This window comes from Fusarium musae, chromosome 2 (genome assembly GCF_019915245.1).
Source record: "Fusarium musae strain F31 chromosome 2, whole genome shotgun sequence".
Taxonomy (NCBI): domain Eukaryota; kingdom Fungi; phylum Ascomycota; class Sordariomycetes; order Hypocreales; family Nectriaceae; genus Fusarium; species Fusarium musae.
Genome location: NC_058388.1, coordinates 4,748,043 through 4,773,246, shown reverse-complemented (window position 1 = coordinate 4,773,246; position 25,204 = coordinate 4,748,043). Strand labels below are relative to the sequence as shown.

Here is a 25,204-nt window from a genome sequence, read left to right as displayed (position 1 = left end):
TATGCAGCTCTCTGACCACGACCGCTACCCCTCAAGGGGCAAGAAAATACCAAACCTGAATATAAGGTATTAAAATAAACTTAGTAAAGGGTACCTTTAATTTAGACTAAATTTACCTAATATCTTTATCGCTTAGGGTCAAGGTCCCGAGTTTTCTTTCCTCCCCTAGCCATGGTTAAAGAGATATATGAGGCTATGGATCATGCTCGGCCATAATGTTCCGATAGGCTCCACAAGGATTCTCGCCACAGAGGGATCTACTCCCGTACCTCTCGGGTCATGATCCGGGACCGTCCCGCTTTCTATACGAGATGCGCTCGAGCCTACGACGCTGAGTGAGATCCATTGGCCGAAGTCCGTATTATATGAGAAGGATCGCAACCCTTGAGTCAATGTGACCAAAAGCTTCCAATCCATCTGAGTCAGCAATATTCATCTGGTTTGTTTGTGTCGTCGATATCCGTTGAGGCCAGAAGCGGAGTTATGCTCGATGACATCATGCTTGGGATCAACTCAACCACCATCTTGGCAGCAACACTGTAATCAGTGACTTCAACCAGACAAGGCGATGGCAGTTAGCGCCACACTTGACTTATAAGTCAACGGTCTCACGCTGATTACGATAAAGGTGCTATCATGCCGGTGACACTCCCGGTCTCTAGTCCCAGACCGGCCCGAGTCTTCGGAACCGGCCTCTCGGAGCCGATAACGAACCTTTAAACAGCGCCCTCAACCTCAAAACTTCCCCTCATCGATAACACGCTTCATCTCAAACCATCACCGCAATGTCTTCAGCGACATATCAAATCGAAAAGCCAGCCCGCGACGACTTCGAAGAATGGTCTAAATTATTCCGTGCCTACATCGACTTTTACAAATCCAAGATTGATGAAGATCAATACGCGCGAACTTTCGATCGCATCATCGAAGAGAAGAATTGTCTGCAAGCGCTGGTCGTGCGACAAGTCAAAGGGGAGGAGAACAAATTAGTTGGGATAGCGCATTTCTTCCCGGAGCAGACGCCTTGGAGCGAGAAGGAAATCCTTTTACTCAATGGTAAGTAAAGACTTACGTGAGGTATGAGGAAGGGTATTGACGCGATAGACTTGTTTGTTGATCCGGAGGCTCGCGGGGAGGGTCTTGGGAGGAAGTTGACGCAGGCCGTTGCCGATGTTGCGAGGGAGAAGGGGTTTATGAGGGTGCAGTGGGTTACCAAGCATGATAATACTGCGGCGCGGAAGCTTTATGATACTCTTGCCGAGAGTCAGTTTGTCCAGTATAGAATGACTTTGTAATAGAATAGATAGCATCTAATACGATATTGACCTTTCCACCACGGCTTGTTATGTAAAACCATCGCGACATTGCTCAGCTTCGGCCGTAAGTCTAGGTAAAATAGCTCGCATGCTCCTCCCTTGCGACTTGTGATTCTTTCCAACCTCTCCATCACGCCAAAAGGCAGATTCAGTGATGGATCCCCGCATGATGTAGGGAGGAATATGCTCTAAATCCTCTGGTCTGATAGATGACTGCCTGAAAATATTGCCCTTTTTTATCACGAAACACGAGAAGCACTTCTTCCTCTTCAAATGACTCTCGATCATACACAAGTAGCCAGCAGCCCGAGACTGGAACATGGGCGATGGTATCATCATAGTCATCCTCTTTAGCCTCTCGTGAGACGACAACAGCTGATACATCTCCTTTGACCTCTGCTACATCTTGATCATTGAATGTACGGCAGACTTTTGGTGAAGAGAGTTCCAGAACCCTGTTGCATATGCTTTCCCAGTCCTAATCACCAGTATCGAATAGCAAAATAGAGTCAGGAATGCGCCGCCAATATCGCGACACGTGGGTTGATAAGTTTGTAGAGTAGTAGCACTAGAGGCGTCTCATTTACAAGTAACCCCCGACGACGGGCTAATTATTCCCATCTTCACAAAGTCAGAGTAATTCCAATAATCGCCTTGAGTACCCTCACCATCAACCGGCACATTTCCAAAGAACTTCCAAGTCCAGTAAGCGCTTCCTTGAGTATAAGCAGCCCAAGCCTTGAGACCAGTGTTCAGATTCCGCGCCCGGCTGGCAAAAGTGTTGTTGGTGGCAGCCTGAATGGACCACTCGCCGACAAAAACAGGGAATTTTGGTGAAGCAGTACTAACGATGTCCTTGGCATCACTGCAGATCAGTTCGGCAAGATTTTGTGAAGTAGTCGGGCGGCCGGCGAAGTAGTAGTTATGGACATCAAAGACGATATTAGTGCTGGCAGCAAAGTACTTGGCCCAGTAGTCGACGGGTCGAAAACCACCCTGAAGCATGATGGGTATCTTGGGGTTGACCTTTTCGACGCGCGAGATGACGCCTTGGAAGTACTGAAGAACCCAAGCAGCACCTTGATCACTTAGTGCGTCCGGCGTGCCAAACTTTGTGATATCTCGATTGTCAACCGGTTCGTTGATGGGTGCCAGGGTAAAACCTTGGGGAACATCGGCTTCCTGGATGAACTTGAGAGCAGCATCGACCGCCTTGTAAGAATACTCAAGAGCAGTCTGGTTCTGGAACCAGCCATAGTTACCTTCCTTTTCACCCAATCCCATGCCGTTCAGACCTCCGGGGAGCGAGTGAATGTCAAGAATGACGTGGATGCCATGCTTCTTGATAGCGTAATCAGATATGGCTCTCAGATAGCGCGCTTGATTGCCACTGTAAAGCTGTGATCCTGGAACAGTGACCCAAGCGTTATATCCAGTCGGCACTCGGATAACGTTGATACCGGCTGCAGCCATAGTGTCGATGTCTTTAGCCGTGATGTAAGAGCCGTAGCGCTGCTCCAAAACAGGACCGCATTGCGATTTGAGCTTTGCACAGAAATCCCATTCATCAGGCGTACCAGGGGCGTATTGGTTCCACCACGTAGGATCGATTACGGCTTCCTGGTGTAGCCAGCCACCGAGGTTGACTCCATTAGCTTTGAATGTCTTCCAGTTGAGGTAGTTGGAAGGTGGAGCGGCGATAGCCAAGCTACGAGACAGGGCCGTAACAGCAGCAAATGCCAGGGAGGTCTTCATTGTCGGTAGGTATGGATCAAGGTTTTGGAGATTGAGTGTAAAGGTAAAGGGCTGTGGAGGAACCGCGCTGTTGTATTGTGAATATTGCAGAGAGTCAGACGCCCTGGACCCTTTATAGAATTATAGTGAGTCTTTAAGACCTGCTTCTTCGGTCTATCGAGCACCGAAGATGCCAAGATCATTTATTCTTACCCTTCATCGAACCAGTCTACCTATTGGTTGAAACTCCTTCTCCGGCTAAAAGAGTCCTATATTCTTGCGGCACCTTAACATAATACTACCCCGAAGATGCAGAAATGTAGAGAATCGTGCGGTAGAGTGGAGTCCCCTGAGCCGAACCGGGATGTCCACATACCGACGCCGCTGTAGTTTGTAGTCATAATAGTCATGAGTGATTGATTCATGGTAACAAAAATGACCTGCAGTCTTCATTTCTCATTTGAGATGAGAATAATAACCTGGGGTAGGGTGGGGGATTCTGGGGATTCGCATCTCCAATGGGAATTGATGAAAGCCGTAGTTCTTCCCTTAGACCCGGCTTTGGCTAGTTCTTATTGGGTGCATTTCCTCGCGGCTCTGAACCATGCCTTTGACGCTGCGAAATAAAGACTTTTGTCCCCCCCTCTACCTCGGCTCTATGTCCGAAACCTGGGGATGGCAACAGGCTAATACTGGGGGTAATTGGGCAAGGAGTGGAACGTTCCCGTCCATGGCCACGATGTCTTGATGCTTGGGCTCCGTTTGTTGTTAGTTGGCTTGATATCCGACAAGGGACGCTCTCGGTTGGGCTGAATCGTATATAGATCCTTTATGAGTATGTCGTCTGACTTCTATCATACTGCTAAGCCTGAAACCAAGGCGCAGTATTGAGCAGCGAACAGCGAGGCAAAGCTCCGATTTACAAGCGTCTGCACCATTCACTCGCAAAGGCCATGGGAGTAACATATCGATAAGATGTGGCAATTACGCGCTAAAGATATCCATAACCTGTAAAAGTTCTTCCCATCGACTATCTCGTTCAATCGCAATTGTTCCCTGCGGTTGCATGACTTTGTACTCTGTAGTAAGTTCAGTGCCGAACACATACCCCTCTTCATCGTTGACGAAAGCCCTGAGATCTCTTATCCATGCATCCATAAGATCTCTCTCTGCAGGCGTTGGTCCATGAGTAATAGAGTAGCTGCAATATGTTAGAGAATCTGCAGTATTGTGAACTGGGTAGAGGATCTTGACTTACTTCCATATAGGCCTATCCATAGCATGGCTCACACCAAACGAGGCTGGAGCAACTTCATTCGTTATGAACGAAAGGCGATATGCGATGAGATACCTCCAGACATTCTTGATGTCAACACCATTGCGCACCAGATTATCCACTAGATATCGTGATGGAGCTCTGACTTGACCATCGGCAATGATACGCCCAAAGATCTTTTGCCAATCCTTTTTGTCTTTTGTTTGCGGAAGGTTATAATGCTTGAGGAGACGGTCGGTGACGTGGGGAGGATAGTAGTTGGATATTTGCATCTGAAGAGAATAGATGTTGGGATCGGGAGGGTTTGTAACGGCGTAGAGGGTATCTTCATCAAGCACTTCGCCAATGTAGAGCTTCAATCCGCGTTTCTTGAACTCACGCGCAAATGACCCGTCGCGATAGTAGTCAAAGATACCAGAGTGAATGAACAGATCGTCTGTCACAGGACGAAAAGTATGGTTCTTCAGTTCCATAATGGCAGAAGATAGATCATCAGCGGTGATGCTTCGCAGATTACGTAGTTTCTCTGCGCCGCTGACGTCTGCAGGTACACCGAAGTACTCGCAGAGCTCATCAAACTGCTCCTCGCAATCTTGAACAGTCTTGGGTTGTGTTGGAATGGCATTGGAGTACATGATCATTCTTGTAAAATGACCATGTGATTCTTTGCCTCGGAAGTCATAGAGTGCTTGTGCGAGAACGGAGTAAGCTCCTGCACTTCGTCCCGCTAGAATGATATTTTGAGGATCTCCTCCAAAGGCCGCGATGTTCTCGTATACCCAGTCCATAGCGAGACGTTGGTCCCAGAGACCGTAGTTCCCTACAGCCCCACCACCAGACTCTTCTAACAAAGACGTGCCAGCGAGGAAGCCAAAGACATTGAGCCTGTAACCAACGGCTACAAACACAGCTTGTAATCCGCCGGTGGATATGAGTTCTGTAGGATCCATACTCTCTTCCTGACTTGGATCTCCAACCTGGAACCAACCACCATGAAACCAGACCATAACAGGCCATTTCTTGTTCGGCTCCTTGGGATCAGGCACAGGTGTCCAGACATTAAGTCTAAGACAATCCTCGCTGTATGCATGTTTGGGGATATGCTCGCTGACGTTCTTGGAGTAATTGGCCTGAGGACAAACCGGTCCAAAATGGGTCGCATCAAATGGTGAACCATCTAAAGATTCGTATTGATGTGTTTTAGGAAGAGGCTGAGGTTTTCGCCATCGTAGATTTCCGACGGGAGGTTGAGCGTAGGGAACACCTGCGAAGCGACGGGACTTGGAATCGAACTGAAGACCTTTGAGAGATCCAGAGTTTGGGAGGTTGACGTGACAGTCTGAAGTAGTGTAAGAGATTGAATTGCCCATTTTAGTGATAAGAATTATTTTGGAGATAGAAAGCGGGAACTGGAGAGTACAGGATAAGAAGGGAATGAAGTAGACTCAATAAATTGTTCGTTAATGTCTTCATATCTCGTCGTATCACAGTTCGATTTTGAGGTGATGGTGATTGGTCGGTTTAATCGACGACATATCAGCTGCGAGAGGCGGGGACGCGTCCTTTCAGATTAACGACCGAAAAAGAAAGGGTCAACGCAAACCAATCGATTAACTAATGCCATCCAGTTCCTTTCCACCCATTCGATAAGGACCTTCTCATCCGGTCTCCCCCTCCCCCCCAGTCAAGCCCAAGTCACATGGAGAATGCATCATCCAGTTCCTCCTCCCTCCCTCAACCCCCAAAGCGCAAACGCGTAGAACGCGGCCGCTCTAAAAACGGTGAGGTCCCTCCCCGGCTCCTCCGGAAGTGGTTCCCCGCTGACCCAGATGTCTAGGCTGCTTGACGTGTCTGACCAAAAAGGTCAAATGCGATGAGACGAGGCCGCAGTGCAATCGCTGCGTGAGGCTCAAGCTTGAGTGTAGATGGGCGACGCAGATACAGCCGCTGGCGGAGAGGAGGAGAGGCTTGGGGCCGATTAAACAGCGCGAGAGATGGACGCCCCAGACTATTGTGCCCAAGATTGATGATGCTGGAAGTGCCAGTGAGGGCTCGCAGAGTGTTACGCCGCCTGCTTCAACACCGGCTGGGGACTTGCAATTGCCTGAGGGTTTGCCGGCTGATATGTCGTTTGATGTTCTCCCTGTTGAGAGTGAAGTGGCATCTGCATCACCAACGACGTTCCCAGACATACCGCCAGACGACTTGATCAACCCCATCGCCCTCCCTCAATATCCCCAAGATGCTTCATCGCAGCTCATCCTATACCCAACACCCTCCTTCGACATCCTCTCCCTCTTCCCCTCGTTCTCCTTCACAAACCCAACCGAGCCCGCCCCTTCAATCGGCAGCGACGACGTCCAAGCCATGACATTCCACTCCACCGTCCTCGCACCCATGAAATCAACCCGCAAAGCCGCTCTATCAGCACATTCCATCTTCCTCAACTTTGCCGTCCAGAACCCCATGGCGCTACATTTCCTTCTTGCTTTTTCACACAGCGAACTAGCTATCCATCATGGTTTCAGCCAAAGACCGCCTTTGGAGTCGTATCTGCATTTTCAGAACGGATCGCAGCTTTTAAGCCAGGCGCTCGTGACATTATCGCCTACGAACCACGTCGCGATGATGTTGTCGTTTTTGTATCTTTATATGTTTTGGATGAGGAGGGATCCGTTGGAGGTGGAGAGACTGCGAGAGTTGAGTACCTCGATTCTTGCGTATGTTACGACGTTTTCGCTAGATGAGGTTTGTGCCAATTCCAGCGGGAGTACAGGGACGTCAGAGCCCGTTACGCTATCGCGGATCTTGACGTATATCTATGATCGCGATGTATTCTGTGGTTTCTTTGGCTGCGGTGCTGCTTTTGCGGGTTATGTTAGTCAAAAGCATGAGACGAGGCAGCGAATATGGCTTCTGTCACGCATGCCGATATTACCAGACCAGACGGAGACGTGGTTCAGGTCTGAGAGTCAGCCGGAGACGATTCAGAGAAGGATTTTGGATGTTTACTTCGGTCTAATTGTGATACAATACGAGATAAATGTGTATAGCCAGAGTGAACTGGCTGTACTTGGGAAGTGGGTGGAGATTAGGAACAAGTTGGACAAGATACGAGAGGTAAGTTGATAGTGACCCGTAAGACCAGCGTGGACTGACATCGTACAGGAGCAGAACTTCCTCTTCACATTATCGAGAGACTGCGCCCAACAGTCTACTAAGCCACCATTAATGGCCCTCGTAGCTGTAACCATCTTCCACGCCCTAGAGATCTACCTGCACCGCAGCCGTGACACATTCTTCGGCGAGGCACCAGTCCCAGCTGATATTGAGCGCGCACTCCAAGAACTAGTCTCAGCAGCATACCACACCATCCCCGTCGGACCAGTCCAGCTCCTAGAGCGCTTCCAATGGGCTCTTTTAATCGGAGGAATCGAAACACATGACCCCGTATACCGAGACTGGATCTCGGCGAGTATTTCAGATCCCGTTATCAAGGGCGTTTACAACCTCGTGGTGTCGGCTAAGACACTGTCGGCTAAAGGAATATCGATGGAGGCGGTTCGGGAATTAGTTAGCAAGCAGACCAGACCATATCATGATAATTAGATAGTTACAGTGTCTCATCTTCACTATCTCGTCGATAAATCTCGTGGCTTATCTCGTCGATTAAACTGACCACTCATAGCCCACGCCACAAATCTGGGGTAGTGGACAAGGGACCCCAGATTTTGGAGCCGAAGTGATAAGGGGATTAAGGACTAGCGCTGGTGTGATAAGGATACAGAATATAACTGGGCCCTTGCGCCCCCTACATTGACTCAAAACCATCAACGCTTTGAAGTTTAACCTTCTTTTTTTCTTCACTCCTGCAACATCGCAATTTTAATCATGGAGGGTAAAGAGATGAAAGAGTCGACGCCTTCGGATGTTGATATGCACGGGACTGTTGATACGCTGTCGGTGGAGGAGGAGAAGAAGCTTGTGAGGAAGATTGATATGAGGTATGTGCTACCAGAAGCGACAGGTGTTCAGAGCTGATTTTTCAGACTTATGCCGTTGCTTATTGTGAGCTATGGATTGCAGTACTTGGATAGTAAGTTTATTGTGAGAATTGATATGCGGTTATTGACTTTATACAGAGACGAGTTTGGCGTATAGCGCTATTCTTGGCCTGAGAGAGGATCTGGTATGTACTCACCACTGAAGCAAAAGCATCACTAACAAGCGAAGCAACTCGTCGGGCAACAATTCAGCTGGGCATCTAGCATCTTCTACATAGGCTACCTCGTAGCCTCATACCCCATCTCTCTCGGCTTCGTCAAATTCCCTCTCGGCAAATATCTAAGCGTTCTCATGTTTATCTGGGGCGTCATTCTCACTCTCCACGCCGTCGCGCATAATTACGCTAGTCTCATGGTTCTGCGATTCTTTCTTGGTGTGTTTGAGAGTGCGATTAGTCCGGGCTTCTCGCTCATCACGGGAATGTGGTATACGCCTCATGAGCATGTATCGCGCCATTCGTTCTGGTTTGCCGGGAATGCGTCGGCGAGTATGGTTGGTGCTATGATTGCGTATGGGATTTTGAGTTATCATGGTCCTATTGAGCAGTGGAAGGTGAGTTGTACTTGTGACTTGAAGAAGATTTGAAGGCTGATTTGTGCAGATGCTCTTCCTCATCTTTGGGCTTATTACCATTGCTTGGTCTGTCTTGACATTCTTCTTTCTGCCTGACTCTCCTGCAACTGCTGGGTTTCTGTCAACTTCTGAGCGAGAGTTTGCTGCTCTTCGACCTAAGAAGTTCCAGAGAACTACTCAGACTAAGAAGTGGGACCGCGGGCAGTTTATCGAGACTATGAAGGATGTCAAGTCCTGGTGGTTCTTTTTCTTCTCTTTCATCATCTGCATTCCCAATGGTGGAACCACAAGCGTAAGTTATCTTCTGCTATCCTATCAAGACTGCGATAATTGATATCATGGTAGTTCAGCACCATTGTCATCAAGAGCTTCGGCTACGATGAGAAGCAGACTATCCTCATGGGTCTCCCTGCATCAGCCTTTCAACTCACGACCGTCATCCTCGTCGCTGTCTTTACAACCTATGTTCGCAAGTCGCGCCATATTGCTCTTGTTCTAACGTACCTGATGGCCATTGCTGGTATTCTTATGATCAAGCTCCTTCCTACAGCTGAGAAACTCTCCCGGCTTGCAGGCTTCTGGCTCATCATGGCCGTTGCACCAGCGTTCCCTCTCATGCTATCTCTTTCTGCTAGTAACATCGCTGGCTTCACTAAAAAGTCTACCGTCATGGCTATGATCTTTTTGGGATACTGTGCTGGAAACCTAAGTGGACCTCAGTTCTTTATCAGCACCGAGGCACCCGGCTACCACGTAAGTGACACCACTGCTTATTGTAAAGCACGTTACTAATCTCTATAGACTGCTTATACCACCATCATGGTCTGCTATGCGATCACTATTGCGCTTGTGGTGGGCATTTACTTCTACCTTACCTGGGAGAATCGCCGTCGCGATAATGAGCAGGGTGTCAAGAGAGATCCCGAGGAGTCTCAGCAGGTGGACCTTACCGAGGACGGAGCGCTTCTCCAGGTGGATGAGACTGATAAACAGAATAAGAACTTTAGATACATTCTGTAAAAGGACACGAATGTAGTTTGGTGTTGTGGCGGATTCGCATAGTTTAGTTTAGGGTGTAGTAGTTGGTCGTTACCAATGGGAAACATTATCCCAACTACTGTTACTCGAGCAGAACCACCCACCCACTTCAGTGATCTGAGACAAACATGGCAAATGTGTCAAAGAATGGTCTCACAGATGAAGACTATCTGGTAGGCACAATGAAGTAGCGTTAAAAGCAGTCTATCCTAATCTGTATACTAAAACAAAGAAACCCGCAACGCTATGCTAAGGTACATCAATAAAAAGTACTCATCACCGAAAGCGCCAACTTAACCAAACACCTCCAAGATCAACCGCTCCTTGCTAACGCCTTCTCTCCAAGTCTTCCAGTCACTCGCCCTCGTGGTGTTCAACCTTCTATCCTCACTATGAAGAATAGGACCCAAGACATCAAACACATCATCAGATACCTTCTTACCACTGCAGATCATCACAATAGCTCCCTGTCCCCAAAGTCTTGCCAGGGTATCAGCATGCTTAGCCACCAAGTGCTGAACATACTTGTGCGGCGAGTCCCAATCTCGACTGAAGGCGCGATGGATTGTTACGACACCAGCGCGAGAGTATTCGTCTAGTGTATCGCGGCAGATGTCATCCATCTTGGCGCCACGGCAACCAAAGAAAAGTGTGGAGGAGGAATTGGACAATTGACCCGACTTCTTTTGCAGGTATCGCTTCTGCATGAATCCCAAGAAGGGAGCGAGACCAGCGCCAACAGCGATCATGACGATAGGGACGTTGAGCTCAGTAGTCATTGCAGTGCGAAGCTCAACTCTGCAAGGTCGAGGCTCGACGAGAACAGAGTCGCCGGGGCGGAGCTGGGCCATGTAGTTGGTAGCTAGACCGCCAGGGCGTGCAAGCGATGAGCCACTGGCTTCAGTGGCTTCAACGACAGAGAAGAGAAGTGAGCCGTGGCCAGGCTTCCACTCTGGTGTTGAGGCGAAGGAGTATGTGCGGGGACGCATCTGGGGAAGCATGGAGAGGAAGGTTGATAGGGGCATGTTGATGGAGGGGTATTTGCGGAGGATGTCGAGAATGGACATGCGTTGTTCGTGAATCTCGACATCGTATCTATCACCAGCGAGACTCTGGATCTCAGCCTTAGTCTCCTCATTGCCTGCAAAGTCAACCAGTCTCTTGAGGCTGGTGCGGCTGACTGTCTGTGACAGTTCAACAAGAGTGCTGAAGAGGCTCGAGGCAAGAATGGGAGTGCCGGTGGGAAGGAAAGTAGGTCGCTGCGACGACACAGTCAAGACAGTATCATCATCGACACCAAAGCAAGTCATGACTCGCTCAACAAGCTGAGGCGGATTCTTGGGAAGAATCAAGACATGATCACCAGGAGTATATGCCATATCCTTCGGTAACTTGAGGAGTAGACTGTACTTACGAGGAACACCAGGGCTAGTGAGAAGAGTGTTCTCCACGACCTCAGCCCTCTTGAAGTTCCCTCCAATATCATTCCGCTGGGACTGGTTGACAGTGACGCTCAGTTCAAGAGAGTCAGGCTCGTGGTCGAGTGTGATGCCGTGGCGGCTGGCTAGTTCGGGGAAGAGCTTGCTATGTGCCCAGTCATCGAAGTCGGGGTATAAACGGCCGGTGCTGGCGTCGGTGAGACCAATATCGACGAGACGATCGGCGCCAGCGTCAGCTAAGCACTTGTCGAGAACCTTGGGGATACGATACAAGGTTGATACCCAGTCTTTGTGGCCTAAGAAGCGTTAGATAAGTTGAGGTATGAAGAGATGAAGGAGACTTACCGCATCCGAAAACAGCGAACTGGGTGCCCTCCAGCTCCCCAGGCTGCAGTGACTCAGCCCACTTCATAAACTCGGTAGCATTATCAGAAGGTTTTCCATCATACGAGGCAGCCAGGATGATGTTCGGTCCCTCCTTGGACATATTCCTCGTAGCGTCATCAAGCGGCAGAGGCTTAGAGGGCATGAATCCGAAGGTCGCACAATCAGCCGACAACCGCTCTGCCAGTGCCTCACAAGTTCCAGTGTTGGATCCATAAAAGATGGAGATGGGCTTCAGGTCCTTTTGTGAGATGTTGAGGTTCTTTCGGCTGGACAGACTGGGCTGCTTGGAGCTAGCCGTGCTGGGGTTCTTGAAGAGGTTGGTCAAGTCGCGTCCCTCTCGAAGCTTGACCTTCATGTTGAAACCGTCGGGCTTGATGGTGAGCGACTGTTTGATCTTAAGTTGGTAGTTAGGATCGGCTTTGACCATGTCAAAGTTCTGAAGAAGCATGATGGTAACCTGCGAATATTAGCTAGTAATTCACAACAAAGAAGTGGCACTTACGATTTGAGCTTCTTGCCATGCAAACTCTCGACCGATGCAGCCTCGCATACCGTTACCGAAAGGCTTCCAAGCGTTCTTGGGGAGCTTGTTAAAGTGCTCGTCTGCCATCCTCTCAGGCCTGAACTCCTCGGCATCAGGGCCCCAGACTTCGGGATCGCGGTGGATCATGTGGAGGAAAAGAAAGAGGGGATCGCCTGCGGAGACGTTGTATTGACCACCGATGACTTCGTCTTTGAATGGTGTGACGTAGAAGCCTGGTGCAGTGGGCATAAGACGAAGGGTCTCGCGGAAGATCATGTTGATGTAGGGCATCTTGGGAAGATGATCTGCTGTGATGGCATCGTCACCCAAAACCTCGTCGACCTCCTCGCGAGCCTTTTGTAGCTTCTCAGGGTTCTCGAGGAGGTAGTAGAATGCAAAGGACAAAAGACCAGAGGTAGTCTCGTGGCCAGCGACGAGGAAAGTAATGAGATTGTCGACAATGTTCCCATCACTCATACCCATTCCCGTCTTGGGATCCTTGCCACTCATCATCGCATTGAGAAGATCTTTGCCCTCGACAGGATTCTTCCGTCGCTGGTCGAGGATATCATGACATGTTGTCTTCATCACAGCAGCATTCTTCTTAAAATGGGATTGGGCTCGTAGTCGAAATGACTGCACGACATCGGGGAGCATGGATTGCTTATCTGCGTCGACGAGGGCTGCGACCATGCTCTCTACAAAGGGATGCATCTTCTCGTTGCTGTAGAAGCTGTTGAAGCGGAAGCCCATTGTGCAAAGGGCGATGGTGTCGAGTGTTAGTCGTGTGAAATCGTTTGCGACGTCGATGGTAGCGGAGGAACCTAATCGTGCCCTGTAAAAGTCAACACCGTATCTTCTGTCAATAGTGAATGACGTACCACTTTAGACAAAGCTGTTCTGAGATATCTCGCATGTCGGGCAACATCTCTCTAATCGTCAAAGGTCCAAAGAGCGGCATCAGGATACGATGCGCAATAGCCCATTCCTGGTTATTATGCTGCGCCGAGAAGAGGCCATCGCCAGCTAGAGGCCGTAGCTTCTCAACACCACCAACAACAAGTTTATGGAATCGTGATTCATCCGCTAATTCGTCCATCAGGTCGCCGCTGCAGATCATGATCTCTGTGTTTCCGCCGACATTTAGTGCGAAGAGTTTTGCTGTGAATGTAGTGTTAGGGGCTGTCGGGAACAGCAGTGGTCTGTAACGTACGATAGTCTTTGGCCATGTCGATTATCGATTGTAGCGAGTTTGTGACGTCGATGTCGAGAAGGTTGCCGATGATTGGAAGGCCTGCGATGGTCAGCATGTGATGGCATTTGTTCGTATTCAAGGTGATGTATGTACCCTTTGGACCAGGGATTTGTCCCTTGTGCTTCTCATCGTGCTTTTTCGATTCTTGCTTTGCTGCCATTTTGTGTAGATTCTGTTTGGTTTGTGTCCGTAAATAGTGGTGATATCGTATAAGATCAAATCGCTTGCTGTTTAAAGGAGATTGTTGTTGTTGTTGTTGAAATTGTTACTCAAACATTGCTTTCTTCAAGCACATGTTATAGTCAAGAGTTCATGAGGCGGAGCAAGCCATTTACGCATCCCAATGCATTGATCTCATTACCCTGACTTTGGTGACAATACCCGGCTGTAACTCCGCATTGACGATCATCAACTCCCGCTGTCGACTCCGCCCGCGCCAACCCTTCAAACGCCCGCGGGGTCCGGATACCGGCACGTAGCCTTATAAAAGTCCCCCGTAAAATATGCTCCGCGGGCATCCTTGTCGGCACCCCGCGGGCGCCCGACTGTTGTCCAACTCTAAAAATAAGCGGTCAAACTTTGAATTTGGCGAATCAGAGAGAACAATTATGTCAGGCTTATCCGAAAAAACAGTCTACGTGTTTTGAGTTTGGCTTCCGCCCGTCAGGAACTTGGCAGCAGAGTCTGGGCCCAGCATCTCAGCCTTGCGTTTTACAGTGACAGCCCCGGACAACAAGGGCTCCGCTGGGGGAAATTGTGATACGGGAAGGGACCGAAGGGTTCTTCACGGCGTCCTTGATGCCCGGAGCGAAAAATGTCGTTAAAAAATCTCATCATTGAACTAAACTGAAATGTGAAAACTCTATCTATCCTGGAACGCTTGGCATCCATAAGTATCACAGCACAGCCCCAGCTTCAGTCCGTTCCCCGACCGCAAGTTTCAGACGTTTCTGATGACGAGCCCATTTCGTATGCTTGCGTAGTAGGCTCTGGTGATGGTTCGCGACGACGACGGCGGAAGCGCACGAGCCTCCACATTCTGTTGTTGGTGTTGGCGACGCCTCCGTTGGGTCGTGCTCGACGGACCAGAAACCACTGAGCTGTCATCAAGACCATGGCACTGTTCCAGACAAACGCTGCTATCATGCCGATAGATACTGCCCATGCGAGCGAGATCTGGATGTAGCATAGGCCCATGACGGAGAGATCGTCGAAACCGTCGGTTAGGACGAAGCCGGAGAGCATGAGGATGACTTGGCAGACGAACATGTCGAAGTATTTGAGATTTTGACGCCAGCGCATCCCCATGATTGTTCGAGCCATTCTTGAGCCAAAGAAGAAGTCGAAGAAGTACAGTAGCGATGCGAAGCCTGCAAACACTACAGTGACGAGCCCAATGACCTGTTTTCGCGTTAGTTAGCCGTTCGCCAAGCTGATCTTGGTATTCATACCCCGTGTTCAGTTCTGAAATGATCCGATGAGCCCATTGCGATGATTCCCGCCACTAGTCCAGCGATGACGAGGGGCGTAAAGACAAAGGCTCGGAGTACAGACTCCCATTTCCGAACAGTATGCTTTGCGACAGGTTTATTGATCAGATCACATAGCACTGTACTTGACTCCATGAGCAGAATAATAGGATACACCAAGAAGAATGCGATGATCATGCATAACGCTGTAATCGTCAACATAGCTCAAATCACCTAGGGAGTAAAACATACCATGGACATACGTCAACGTGATAAATGTATCTTGATCAACAGTATTCACATCAAAATGCTTCGTCGCAAGATCAACAGTGAACAAATTCCCCGTCGCGTTAAACGTATACGGTCCCCCAGAGACATAGCTGCTGTTCCACGACTTCGACTCCGAGAGATTCGCACGCAATAGCGCTAGGAGACCGCCGACGCCAGATTGATGCCAGCACGTTTCTCGCGTGTGAAGCTTCGACACCTCATGTTGTAGGAACTGCACCACGTAAGCTGTCCTCTCCGTGCTATTCATGGCCGACGCGTCAAAGCTAGTAACTGGATCGGGTTATCTGCCCGCTGAAACAAAAAAAAATAAAACTAACAAACACGCGACTATGGGGAAGCGAGGAGATCGTATGATCAAGAAGACGATAAAGTAGAATTTAAAAAAGTCGGATCGAAAGTTTACGGTAATAAGTTGATTCAGATATTTTTCACGATGGGACAGGACCCTTTTCAAATCCCCCAGTCTACTTAGTGGATTCTCCGGAAGAATGTCTCTACAGCATCGTTGTCACCAATTAATCCCGGATGCTCGGGGCTGTTTAAGCTTTCTGCTACCCTGTTTCAGAGGAGCAAAATAGCATTTAGTCTTTGTCAGGGCGACGTCGAGCAGAAAGTTCTATAACTGCCGAGTCAGAGGGGCCCACTAAGATAAAGCGACTAGAAATGGGCACGGAGCGCAATGTGAATGTTGCGTAATGATAGGCCATTATGCTAGTGAATTTTGGCAGGGGTAAACGAGGTTGAGCGAGTGCGGGCTCCGATTAAACGCGAGACGGTGACGAATTTCGAGTCCGCGGGCCGAGGGCGTTTGGGAATAGTGTCATATTGAGGCTTAGAACTTGACGGTATTTTCGGTATAAAAGTGTTTTAACAAGCTTACTTTTCAAATGTAGATCACAACAATTTAGTCAGTCAGCAAGCAAGCAAGAAAATATGCCATCAAGTCCAAATCCAAAGTCTTTAATTCGGCGTCTCGGCCAGATGTGAGTATCCCGAACATACCGTGCTAGTGAACCGCGCTGATAAGCCTAGCGAGATGTGCGAATCAGCTCTGCATAATCTCGACTACTACTGCAGTACAGCCCTCACTTGCCGCTACACACTCCCGCTATCTCTCCAGGCCTTCATCAACCATGACCGAGTCCTCCGACGCTTCGACCAGGCGATTGCCCAAACCGTCCTCCAGTTTCCCTTGCTACAAGTCGGCCTCGTCGGTGAGGGTACGAAAAAGCCTGCTTGGGTGTCGCTCCCGTCGCTTGATCTCGCAGACCATGTATCTTGGGATGTCCGGCCGAACTCGAAGGACTATGAGAGGGCGTTTGAAGCGAATCTGGAGTATCAGCTCGACGCCAAGTTTGAGAGTGTTGAGACGAGGCCGGGGTGGAGAATATGTCTGATGCGAACGAGGACAGACGACTTTGTTGATGTGATGTATATCTGGAGCCATGCTAACCACGATGGCATGGGTGCCAAGATCTTTCACCAAACACTACTCCAAAGCCTCAACTACCCAGTTTCTTCATCACTACTTCGAAGAGGATCTCGAGTCATGACAACTTCTATATGCAAGGACAACTTTCCCCAACCACAGGAGAAGCTCGCCAAGCATAACTTGAGCTTGGGGTATGCCTGTTCAGAGATCTGGCATGGTCTTTGTCCTTCTTGCTTCCACTCAGAAGAGTCAAAAGCTCTCTGGGCGCCTATCCAGGCTGACCCTTACATCACACGTTTCAAGGCCATTGATATTGATGCCCTTACCTTGAAGAAGCTCTTGAGCCAGTGCCGAGAGAATGATACGACACTTACAGGCCTTATCCACGGGATTGTTCTAGCTTGTCTATCCGTTGACATCAATGAGGGCAACACCGATGCCTTCCAAGTCGCAACAGCAATGGATCATCGAAAGTTCTTGCGCAAGGAGCTTCGGCCGTCAAAATACGCATCTCTTGATCTCGATAATAGTATTCAGAACTGCACTGCGTCCCTCACCCATCTTTTCGACCACGAAATCGTCAGCGACATGCGAGCCCAAGCACGTATTAACAATTGGCCCGCCCAACCCATCGAAGATCTAGAGCCCACGATCTGGAAAGCAGCACAGCAAATCCGCAGAGATATCGAAAAGCGCCTCGACACTGGTGTAGACGATAATATCGTCGGCTTGATGAAGGTGGTGTCTGACTGGCATGACTATCTCAAGTCATTGGAAAGAAGACCTCGAGATTTATCATGGGAGGTTACGAATCTTGGTGTTATTGATGGCAAGAGTGAGGATGATGGCTTTGTGGTGGGAAGGGCGAGGTTTTCACTGAGTGGAAATGTTGTTGGGCCGGCGATTCAGATCAGTATGGTCTCAGTGAAGGATGGAGATTTGTCGATTGAGGTGTCTTGGCAGGACTTGCCGGAGATTCGTGAGGATGCTCAGAGGTTGGTGGAGAACATGCGAGCTTGGTTGTTGTATTTGGGTGCTTGAGAGTCAAGTTCATGAATTATCGCGCGTGGCAATTTGTTCGAGTTTTAGATATAGATATTGTGTTTGCCAGAATCAAGATACCACATTATAAATGCCAGCTTAGAATATCATAAACACCATGCCTCCATCTAGCCCAGATGGGCTTCTTAAGACTTCCCTATAAACGAATTGCTCTCGTTTAGTTATTACTTGATCTCAAGCTTATATTTGACTGAACATACTGCTTTGAGGTAGTTTTTAATTTTCAGCCTGCAAAAGCATATTTGTGATATCTTTAATAACGGTGTCAGAGTCCGAGAATTAAAAAGCACATTTTCATCCCTTACGGAAAATTAAAACTTAGGCAAGTTCGATAATACTCCAAATTCTACGCCATGATTATCGTATATCTATATTTCGATTTAGAAAATCTCAATGAGCCATGCGTAAGGTCAAAGGATAGATGCAGAGCAAAATCGTGAGCGCTATCACGAAAATACCCTGGACCATCTTCAGTTACCGACCTGGCCGACCCGCCAAATCCGACAGAAGAGCAGCCCTGTCCTCACTGGGTTTAGTGCAGCAGGGCACAACAACACGTATGATCGCGATCCACAGGCGCCTCGTATTCTCATCGCTGTCAACTTCCTTGACTGTTATCGACGGAATCTCGCTCCGATATCTACTTAGCTTGAGACAAACATGCTAAAATCTCATGGACATGACTCGCAGGACTAAGCTCTAGTGTTTGAACCAAGATCAATTCCAAGTCAAGGCGTAAATGAGAGGCTTGGTGCAGTGGGGTCAACTAAAAATAGCGCACTCAGTTCCAGCTCAGACCAGGTCGTCTGATGTTGAGACCCGAAAGTTACTCGAGCTTGTTATCCGATTCTATAAATACAAGACGCTCCCGATGAATCCCCTTCTTCAGATCCTCCCTCACCTTATCAATCTTATCTCTATTCTTCTCCATAATCTCTCTTTCTTCCCTCCTCTCCTCCTCCGTCAAAGGCGGAGGAAGTATTCCTTCGGGCGGGTTATACCACTGCTCTTCAGGCACTTTCGTCCCATCCACGCCACGCCAAAATGCCTCAACTTCCGGATCGTAGGGTAAACGATCAATAAGGGCTTTGACAAGTGCAGGTCGCAGAGGAACGGCGTAGTGAATGTTGCGATCAGCGTCGAGGAAGCGGAAAACTCCGTCTCTGCCGAGGTCTGCAAGACCCAATAGATCAGGATCGCGATCCATGTTGCGCAGAATGTCGCTTATTTCTTTTTGATCAGGTGAAAGGTTTTTGTAGGCGATACCGCCTTCGCTGCTGCAGCATGTTGCTTCAGGATCGATTGATTCGTGAATCTCTGTATTGGATTGAGACATCGTCTGCAAGATCTTGATGTAGGGATAGAAAGTTTAAAGGGAAAGCCGTCTTGACCTTGAGCCATAAATCTCGGCGCAAATCTGATGGCGTTGCTCTTATCAATCGTAAGAGCCATGCTGCATCATTCAGTTAGACATGTGATGACTGTCTTCTAATCCCTGCTGTAAGACCAACCAACAGTCACCCAACCAACAACAGGAAGAACATGGCTCGATCTAAACGTAATGATTTCTACTAGCGTAAACCATTTTTCAAAAGGCCCCTCTTCAAAGTCCTGAATCTGCCTATTTCTAATCAAATCATCCCAAAAAGGTTCTTTGTGCAGCCAACGCCGCAAGGTTTTGCTGCCCCCATTGACTAGCAACCAAGTTGACTGTTAATGCCAGGCTCAAATACACCTGCCCCTCTTGAAAACCGCGCCAGTAAGTCCAGCACACACATGACAATGAGAGTACTGAGAGCAGAGCCCTGGGCCAAAGCAAGGGGGATGAGAACATCTATTTCCATAACCTCGAATTTCTACGTCTCTCTTGTTGGGAGTAGTCTGCTCGCCCTCAGACTGTGGGTCGTTTTTCTCCAAATCCGTGAGCAAGTCGAGCACTTCCTTACTCATTTGTTCATCCGTAGCCAAGACAATCTTCTCATCGACTTCAATGACAAAGCCTCCATACTTGGGGAGGAGAACTCCTGCGAATCGAGGGGCAGCTTGCAGCTCGTCCCAGTTGGTGACCCAGACAGCATCTTCTGGGATTTCAACGGTGTATTTGGCGTTCGCCATGTTACCGGCGAGCAAAGTGGTTAAGAGGGATGGGACTATAGCACATCAGTCAGTGTTTGGGTACTTCTGTATCATAGAGAAGTCATAGTCGTACTCAGCTTCATTTTGATAGCTCGATGGCAAGTCCGGTCAATGATTCTGTAATGCCAAAGGCTCTAAAGTGGTTGGGAACTTGTAGTGACATTTGGAAAGTTCATGTCCATCAACAAGTACTTATAGATCAAGAAGAGCCATCATCACATGATGCCTTGACTGTGCCTCTTTGACCAGATCACTGATGAAGCTTACAGCACTGCTAGCCATGAAGGCAACTGCCATAAAAGGGCTGGTCAATTACATAAAACGTTATTTTATCTGTATGTTGGTTGCAGGGAGAACGCTATGATTGATGCTCACATTCGGCGAAAGTATCAACTCTCGGTCAATCGTCATGGTATCAGCAAGGGTTTTGCGCCTGTGCCGCGTTGGAACAGAGAAATCATCTGGGTTAACCGAGTCACAAGTCTGTAATAAGGAAAGAATCTATAGGGCCGAAATTACTAGACCAATTAATAACTGTGGCACTGTAATACTCTTGCCCTATTGTGGAAGTGGAATGTCCAAGTCTCCACAGTGGGCAGGGTAAAAGGACCAACAAAAGCCGCATATCAACAGCTGTCAACTGTTTTAAAATATACGAGAAGACTAAGAGAAATCCTGCTTGTTGGAGGGCCTCAGAATACTCCATATTTATTATTTTGTATCTTAAGAAATCTTGCTACCTTCCGAGCGGCACTTTAAATTCCTATCTATTTAAGAATGTTCCTTACTTCACCATTCATGACTTTCCAGCCTTTCATAAGCTCTCTATGACCCGAGCCGAGATGAAAATTTGCAGCTTCCTTGCGAGAAGCGCTTTGATATGAAGGCGCCTGCTTCGCTAAGAACGAAACAGCCTGAACATGCTCATGCTCAACAGCATACGACAGCGGTGTCCGTTTCCGGAAGTCCAAGCCTGTCATTTCAGCTCCACTGCTCTTCAAGAGATATAGAATCTCTGCGGAACCAGTCATAGCGGCAAGTGCACAGGGGAGCTATACTGCGAGCTCTGAGCGGTTCCTTGATCGTTGATCAGTAAGTATATTTGTCACCTCAAAAATCCGAGTTGGCTAACTGCTGACTGCGATGGATAGCGGATAATACACAATTGGATATCCGCTTAACTAAAAGGTTAGAAGATGCCGAAGCAGAAATTAAAACACGTCGCTACGATAGTATGTATCTTTGGTTGATTTCTTGTCCAATGATCTAACCTTCGCTAGACAATGGAGGGGCCCTACATAAGAAGAATTTTACAAGATTCGACTTCACTTATGCCATCCCACTCCTAATCACGTTGTTATCTATACTGCTACTCTCTGGTATCTTTCTCAAAGCTATGATTTTGTCTGCAATGTTCCTTTGCGCACTTGTATTCCTCAAGGAGGGGATAGAGAAATCAGGTTACGGGCCGATATCAGACAACGACATTGAAGATCAGACTCGTGATCTGCAGATAGAAACTGAACATCTGTCTCAAAGGCGCAAGGCTAATGTGAGTCATCATCCTCTGAATGGTATTGTTTTGATGACACTCTAAAATACTATTCTTCCTTCTAGACCACTATAGGTCAGAAGCTCCAAGAGATGGGCAACTCACTCGCCTCTGCGATGGGCGGAGTGCGGGAGATTCACGACTACTGCAGGGCTGTGTCCGATAGGATCATCGCTATGAATGGGGAGAAAGTCGACCGTTTTGGAAGCACCATGAATAAAGTCTCCTACATCATCAGTTGGGACGAATCCTACCCTCCTAACCGCACAACCGATCAGCGGACACGAGAATCGAAAGATGGAACTGCAAGTTCAGCATATATCCTCCCGTTGAAGAATAAAGAAGCAAGGAATACCTAACACGATACAGGAACTACTTGAACTTACTGTCGAGCTGCGCCTGGCGTTTTACATCCTGTTTGAATGGTTATTGCTTCACATGCGAATCTCACAAGATACATTTACCCCCGCTCTACACAAAGTTCAATGTTTTAGCTCTTTAGCTACATTGATCAGCGGCATCGATTTGCATAGTGAGAGGCTTAAATTACGACCGGCCCAACAATGCCAATCCGCACCACGCCAAACCGAACCACTACTCGCTCTGTGCTCTGCACCGAGATCGACTATTCCTGTAACAAATCCTGTGGAGTCTGATATTTATTTCTCACAGCCATCTGCCTCAATGTCCAGGGAGAGATTGACGTTTGAAGAGATAGCAGAGTCCGCTGAGCTTGCAGTCAACAAACTGCATCGTGAGGTAAATTGGTCTCTATTGATCAACATCAAAGCCCTTGATACTAATATAGTACCCTTCTCAAGGCCCAGGAAAGCGCGATAAGCTCGGTGCAGGAGAGGGTGACGGAGGTCTATACTACAACTATGCCAACAGTAGTCATGGAACCCAAAGATAGACAAAGGCATCTTTTGAAGAAGGAAAGAGAGAATTTACCAGCGCTGGAAGCCCCAAATCAGAAGCCAATCGCTGTACGCCATAGATTTTGGCGGTTCAGAACTAGGGGTAAAAGCTAAATGTTGCTTGGAGTTTCCATAATAGTAATTTAATTTGTCACTTTAAGATTCTTAGCACACAGTTCTGAAGTTAATGTGATTGGAGCGTCTATAATCTAGAGATGCTCCTATAAGTAGAGTAACATAATTATCACAGTTGTAGGTGCTAGTGACTATGCCACAGCACTTAAACCAGTTGATAGTGACGAAAAGAAATTTAGATGCCGTCCTCCTCCAAAGGTTTGGACTAGACTCGAACAGGAATCCTGTCAGTGCAGTCTTTCGGTCCCCACCCAGCCATAAAACACACAGGAAATGCACATAGAAGCCCTCACAAGATCGACTATCACGCTCCTATGTCTTCATGATAAGCGTACCGAGAGCTCCCTCAAGCTGAGTTTTTCTCTAGCAGTCGCTAGGAGATTGAGCGAGTTGCTTTATCTCTTGTCAGCTTTATTGCATCCCTTAATGTATACCCTGGGATGACTCACACATCGGAAGGACTTTGGGCCCGCCTCCCAGCCATCACAGTACCACTGAGGACTCTGGTTCAGAGAACCACAATGCTCGTCGGTGTAGTAAGTACACGTGTAACAAAGCTGGGCGCCACTAATCTGTGTCTTTCCGTCAAGAGCAACAGAGTGCACCTCCCAGACGTCGCTTGAACAAGCGTTGGGCCCGATGGTGCCGCCATTAGAGTACTCGGTACAGGTCGAGCCCGATTGGCCGCCGAACTTTTGGCATCCGTCGAAGTCGCCTTCATAAATGCGGTAGTTAGTGTCGCCCTCTGCTTTGCAGTCGTCGACGTTCTTGTAGGCCGTCACTATTGTAGTATCAGTAAGCAAGATTTATGTGTTGTTAAGGATATAGTAACGTACAAACGTAGCCTTGAGAGAGGGCGGCTAGGCCGCTGATAACGGCAAGAGACAAGAGCATTGTGCCTTTCGATGCTTGTAGAGTATCCCGGAAGTCAGATAAGTTGGATATTGGGTTGCTTGTTCTGAGTCACAAACAGTAGTGATGCGCCAGCCATTTATATAGATATCGTACTTCGCATGTATGCAGTCCCTCATACTTAACCAGGGCTCAACTCCTCCCTTGGTGCCGTCTGATTAATGTATACGTATCATCTCAAAGCCAAGGTACAGAAGTAGCAAACTTTGGAAAACATCAATGGCCCACCGCACCAGTGCGTTCCGCTCATAGATCCTACAAACTCTAGAGATCCTTCGGCTTTACGGAACACAATACTTGTAAAGCCGACGCAATGGCGAACTCACCAATCAGGTATCCTTGAAGATAACTCAGTGGGCCAAGTTTTGCAGATCTTCTGCTAGGAAGGAAAGTCAATATTTGCCGACTTGTGAGAGGATTAGTGTAAGATCCTTCGAAAGTATAATCAGCTAGGGTTAGTTGCCTATGGCAGCGGGCCTCATCTGGATATCTGGCTGGTTCAGCGACCATGCTTCAGCAGATGGATTAGTAGCACAGGGTCTGAATTATATGTCTCAGAATACAGGGATCTCAAGTTAAGCCTGATCTCGCTTGTAGTCAGATTACTGCTTTAAACATGTTCAAGAGCCTTTATATTGTCATATCGTCAAGTTTACGTAAAATGCTAAGTAAGGAGAGCCTTCACATCGCTCCTTCCTTTTCCTTCCCAAGTTAAGGTCCTTTGTGTAATCCTAGATAGCTCGTTGCATATTCCAAGGGTGAGTGGTAATGTCACTCGGACGCTCAACTTTGGTTTCTAAGGAATAGAACTGATGCTGTCGATCCTGAGCCTCCTCTGTTCCCTTGACATTCTTCCTGCCTTTCCCAAATCGCCGCCAGACAAGCGATCCGATACCACCGAGAATCAAGAGACCACTAATGATGGCGTCAGCGGTTACAACTGCCATCACTCCTTGTGATAGTCCGGACCCTGATTTTGTAGACGAGGTGATTGAGGTGGATGAACTGTGCTCAGTATCTATCTCTGATCCAGCCGTCAACGCCGATGTGTGCTGTCTGTCATGATCTGGCAATATTTATAGAGGACAAAGGCTGAATTAAACTGAAGTTCTGCTTAAGGCAGAGCTTTACTATTATATTAAAACCGAAGTGTATTTTCTAATTTTATAACTAACTTATAAACTTAATATTACTACTACCTTTTAATTACCTTAAACCTTCTTTTAGATTTAGTAATATTAATATATATATTATTATAAAATTTTCTTAAAGTTAAGCTTTTTTTATATATTAATATTTTTTAATAATTTTAATAATTATATATTATATTTAAAAGATTTTATAAATAAATTACTATTTATATATTAAATATAAATATAATTTAAACTTAATTTTATTAAATTAATTATATAATTACTTTTTAAATTACTTTATTTTCTAATTTTAATAGCTTAAATAATATTATTTTCTTTTATTAAATAACTTAAATAATTTTAATAAAAAATCTACTATAAGCTATTATATAAATAATAGTTTTATAATTAAAAAAAGCTAGTTAAGTAAAGAAATTACTATTTAATTAATAAAAGTTTTATATAAAAATATATTTTATAATAGCCTTATAGTAATTTTTAAAGTCTATAAAGCTATTATTATTTTATAAAATCTTTTTATATATAAATATAATTTAAA

The 25,204-nt window shown here is 47.3% G+C and overlaps 11 protein-coding genes across 11 annotated transcripts; 5 read left to right on the top strand and 6 right to left on the bottom strand.

Moving 5' to 3' along the window:
* Positions 1-785: 785 nt before the first annotated feature.
* J7337_003384 (uncharacterized protein) lies at positions 786-1,295 on the top strand (the record flags this gene model as incomplete). Its single annotated transcript, XM_044821100.1, has 2 exons — positions 786-1,056; positions 1,105-1,295. 2 exons carry the CDS (start codon positions 786-788, stop codon positions 1,293-1,295), a joined length of 462 nt encoding a protein of 153 aa, XP_044685400.1.
* Positions 1,296-1,895: 600 nt separating this feature from the next.
* On the bottom strand, positions 1,896-3,071 carry J7337_003383 (uncharacterized protein; the record flags this gene model as incomplete). The annotated part of the gene is made up of 1 exon (XM_044821099.1): positions 1,896-3,071. One exon carries the CDS (start codon positions 3,069-3,071, stop codon positions 1,896-1,898), a length of 1,176 nt encoding a protein of 391 aa, XP_044685399.1.
* Positions 3,072-4,034: 963 nt separating this feature from the next.
* Positions 4,035-5,696, bottom strand: J7337_003382 (uncharacterized protein; the record flags this gene model as incomplete). Its single annotated transcript, XM_044821098.1, has 2 exons — positions 4,035-4,251; positions 4,309-5,696. The coding sequence occupies 2 exons, from the start codon at positions 5,694-5,696 to the stop codon at positions 4,035-4,037; spliced, it is 1,605 nt and encodes a 534-aa protein (XP_044685398.1).
* A 754-nt stretch (positions 5,697-6,450) lies between these two features.
* J7337_003381 (uncharacterized protein) lies at positions 6,451-7,935 on the top strand (the record flags this gene model as incomplete). The annotated part of the gene is made up of 2 exons (XM_044821097.1): positions 6,451-7,446; positions 7,495-7,935. 2 exons carry the CDS (start codon positions 6,451-6,453, stop codon positions 7,933-7,935), a joined length of 1,437 nt encoding a protein of 478 aa, XP_044685397.1.
* A 282-nt stretch (positions 7,936-8,217) lies between these two features.
* On the top strand, positions 8,218-9,984 carry J7337_003380 (uncharacterized protein; the record flags this gene model as incomplete). The annotated part of the gene is made up of 7 exons (XM_044821096.1): positions 8,218-8,330; positions 8,376-8,422; positions 8,469-8,515; positions 8,560-8,943; positions 8,993-9,256; positions 9,310-9,717; positions 9,766-9,984. The coding sequence occupies 7 exons, from the start codon at positions 8,218-8,220 to the stop codon at positions 9,982-9,984; spliced, it is 1,482 nt and encodes a 493-aa protein (XP_044685396.1).
* Positions 9,985-10,295: 311 nt separating this feature from the next.
* On the bottom strand, positions 10,296-13,766 carry J7337_003379 (uncharacterized protein; the record flags this gene model as incomplete). The annotated part of the gene is made up of 5 exons (XM_044821095.1): positions 10,296-11,737; positions 11,787-12,285; positions 12,331-13,186; positions 13,233-13,512; positions 13,565-13,766. 5 exons carry the CDS (start codon positions 13,764-13,766, stop codon positions 10,296-10,298), a joined length of 3,279 nt encoding a protein of 1,092 aa, XP_044685395.1.
* Positions 13,767-14,521: 755 nt separating this feature from the next.
* Positions 14,522-15,297, bottom strand: J7337_003378 (uncharacterized protein; the record flags this gene model as incomplete). The annotated part of the gene is made up of 2 exons (XM_044821094.1): positions 14,522-15,007; positions 15,058-15,297. 2 exons carry the CDS (start codon positions 15,295-15,297, stop codon positions 14,522-14,524), a joined length of 726 nt encoding a protein of 241 aa, XP_044685394.1.
* A 1,105-nt stretch (positions 15,298-16,402) lies between these two features.
* J7337_003377 (uncharacterized protein) lies at positions 16,403-17,839 on the top strand (the record flags this gene model as incomplete). The annotated part of the gene is made up of 1 exon (XM_044821093.1): positions 16,403-17,839. One exon carries the CDS (start codon positions 16,403-16,405, stop codon positions 17,837-17,839), a length of 1,437 nt encoding a protein of 478 aa, XP_044685393.1.
* Positions 17,840-18,686: 847 nt separating this feature from the next.
* Positions 18,687-19,975, bottom strand: J7337_003376 (uncharacterized protein; the record flags this gene model as incomplete). The annotated part of the gene is made up of 2 exons (XM_044821092.1): positions 18,687-19,208; positions 19,721-19,975. 2 exons carry the CDS (start codon positions 19,973-19,975, stop codon positions 18,687-18,689), a joined length of 777 nt encoding a protein of 258 aa, XP_044685392.1.
* A 2,257-nt stretch (positions 19,976-22,232) lies between these two features.
* J7337_003375 (uncharacterized protein) lies at positions 22,233-22,461 on the top strand (the record flags this gene model as incomplete). The annotated part of the gene is made up of 2 exons (XM_044821091.1): positions 22,233-22,307; positions 22,357-22,461. 2 exons carry the CDS (start codon positions 22,233-22,235, stop codon positions 22,459-22,461), a joined length of 180 nt encoding a protein of 59 aa, XP_044685391.1.
* A 451-nt stretch (positions 22,462-22,912) lies between these two features.
* Positions 22,913-23,494, bottom strand: J7337_003374 (uncharacterized protein; the record flags this gene model as incomplete). Its single annotated transcript, XM_044821090.1, has 3 exons — positions 22,913-22,951; positions 23,050-23,381; positions 23,437-23,494. 3 exons carry the CDS (start codon positions 23,492-23,494, stop codon positions 22,913-22,915), a joined length of 429 nt encoding a protein of 142 aa, XP_044685390.1.
* Positions 23,495-25,204: the final 1,710 nt, after the last annotated feature.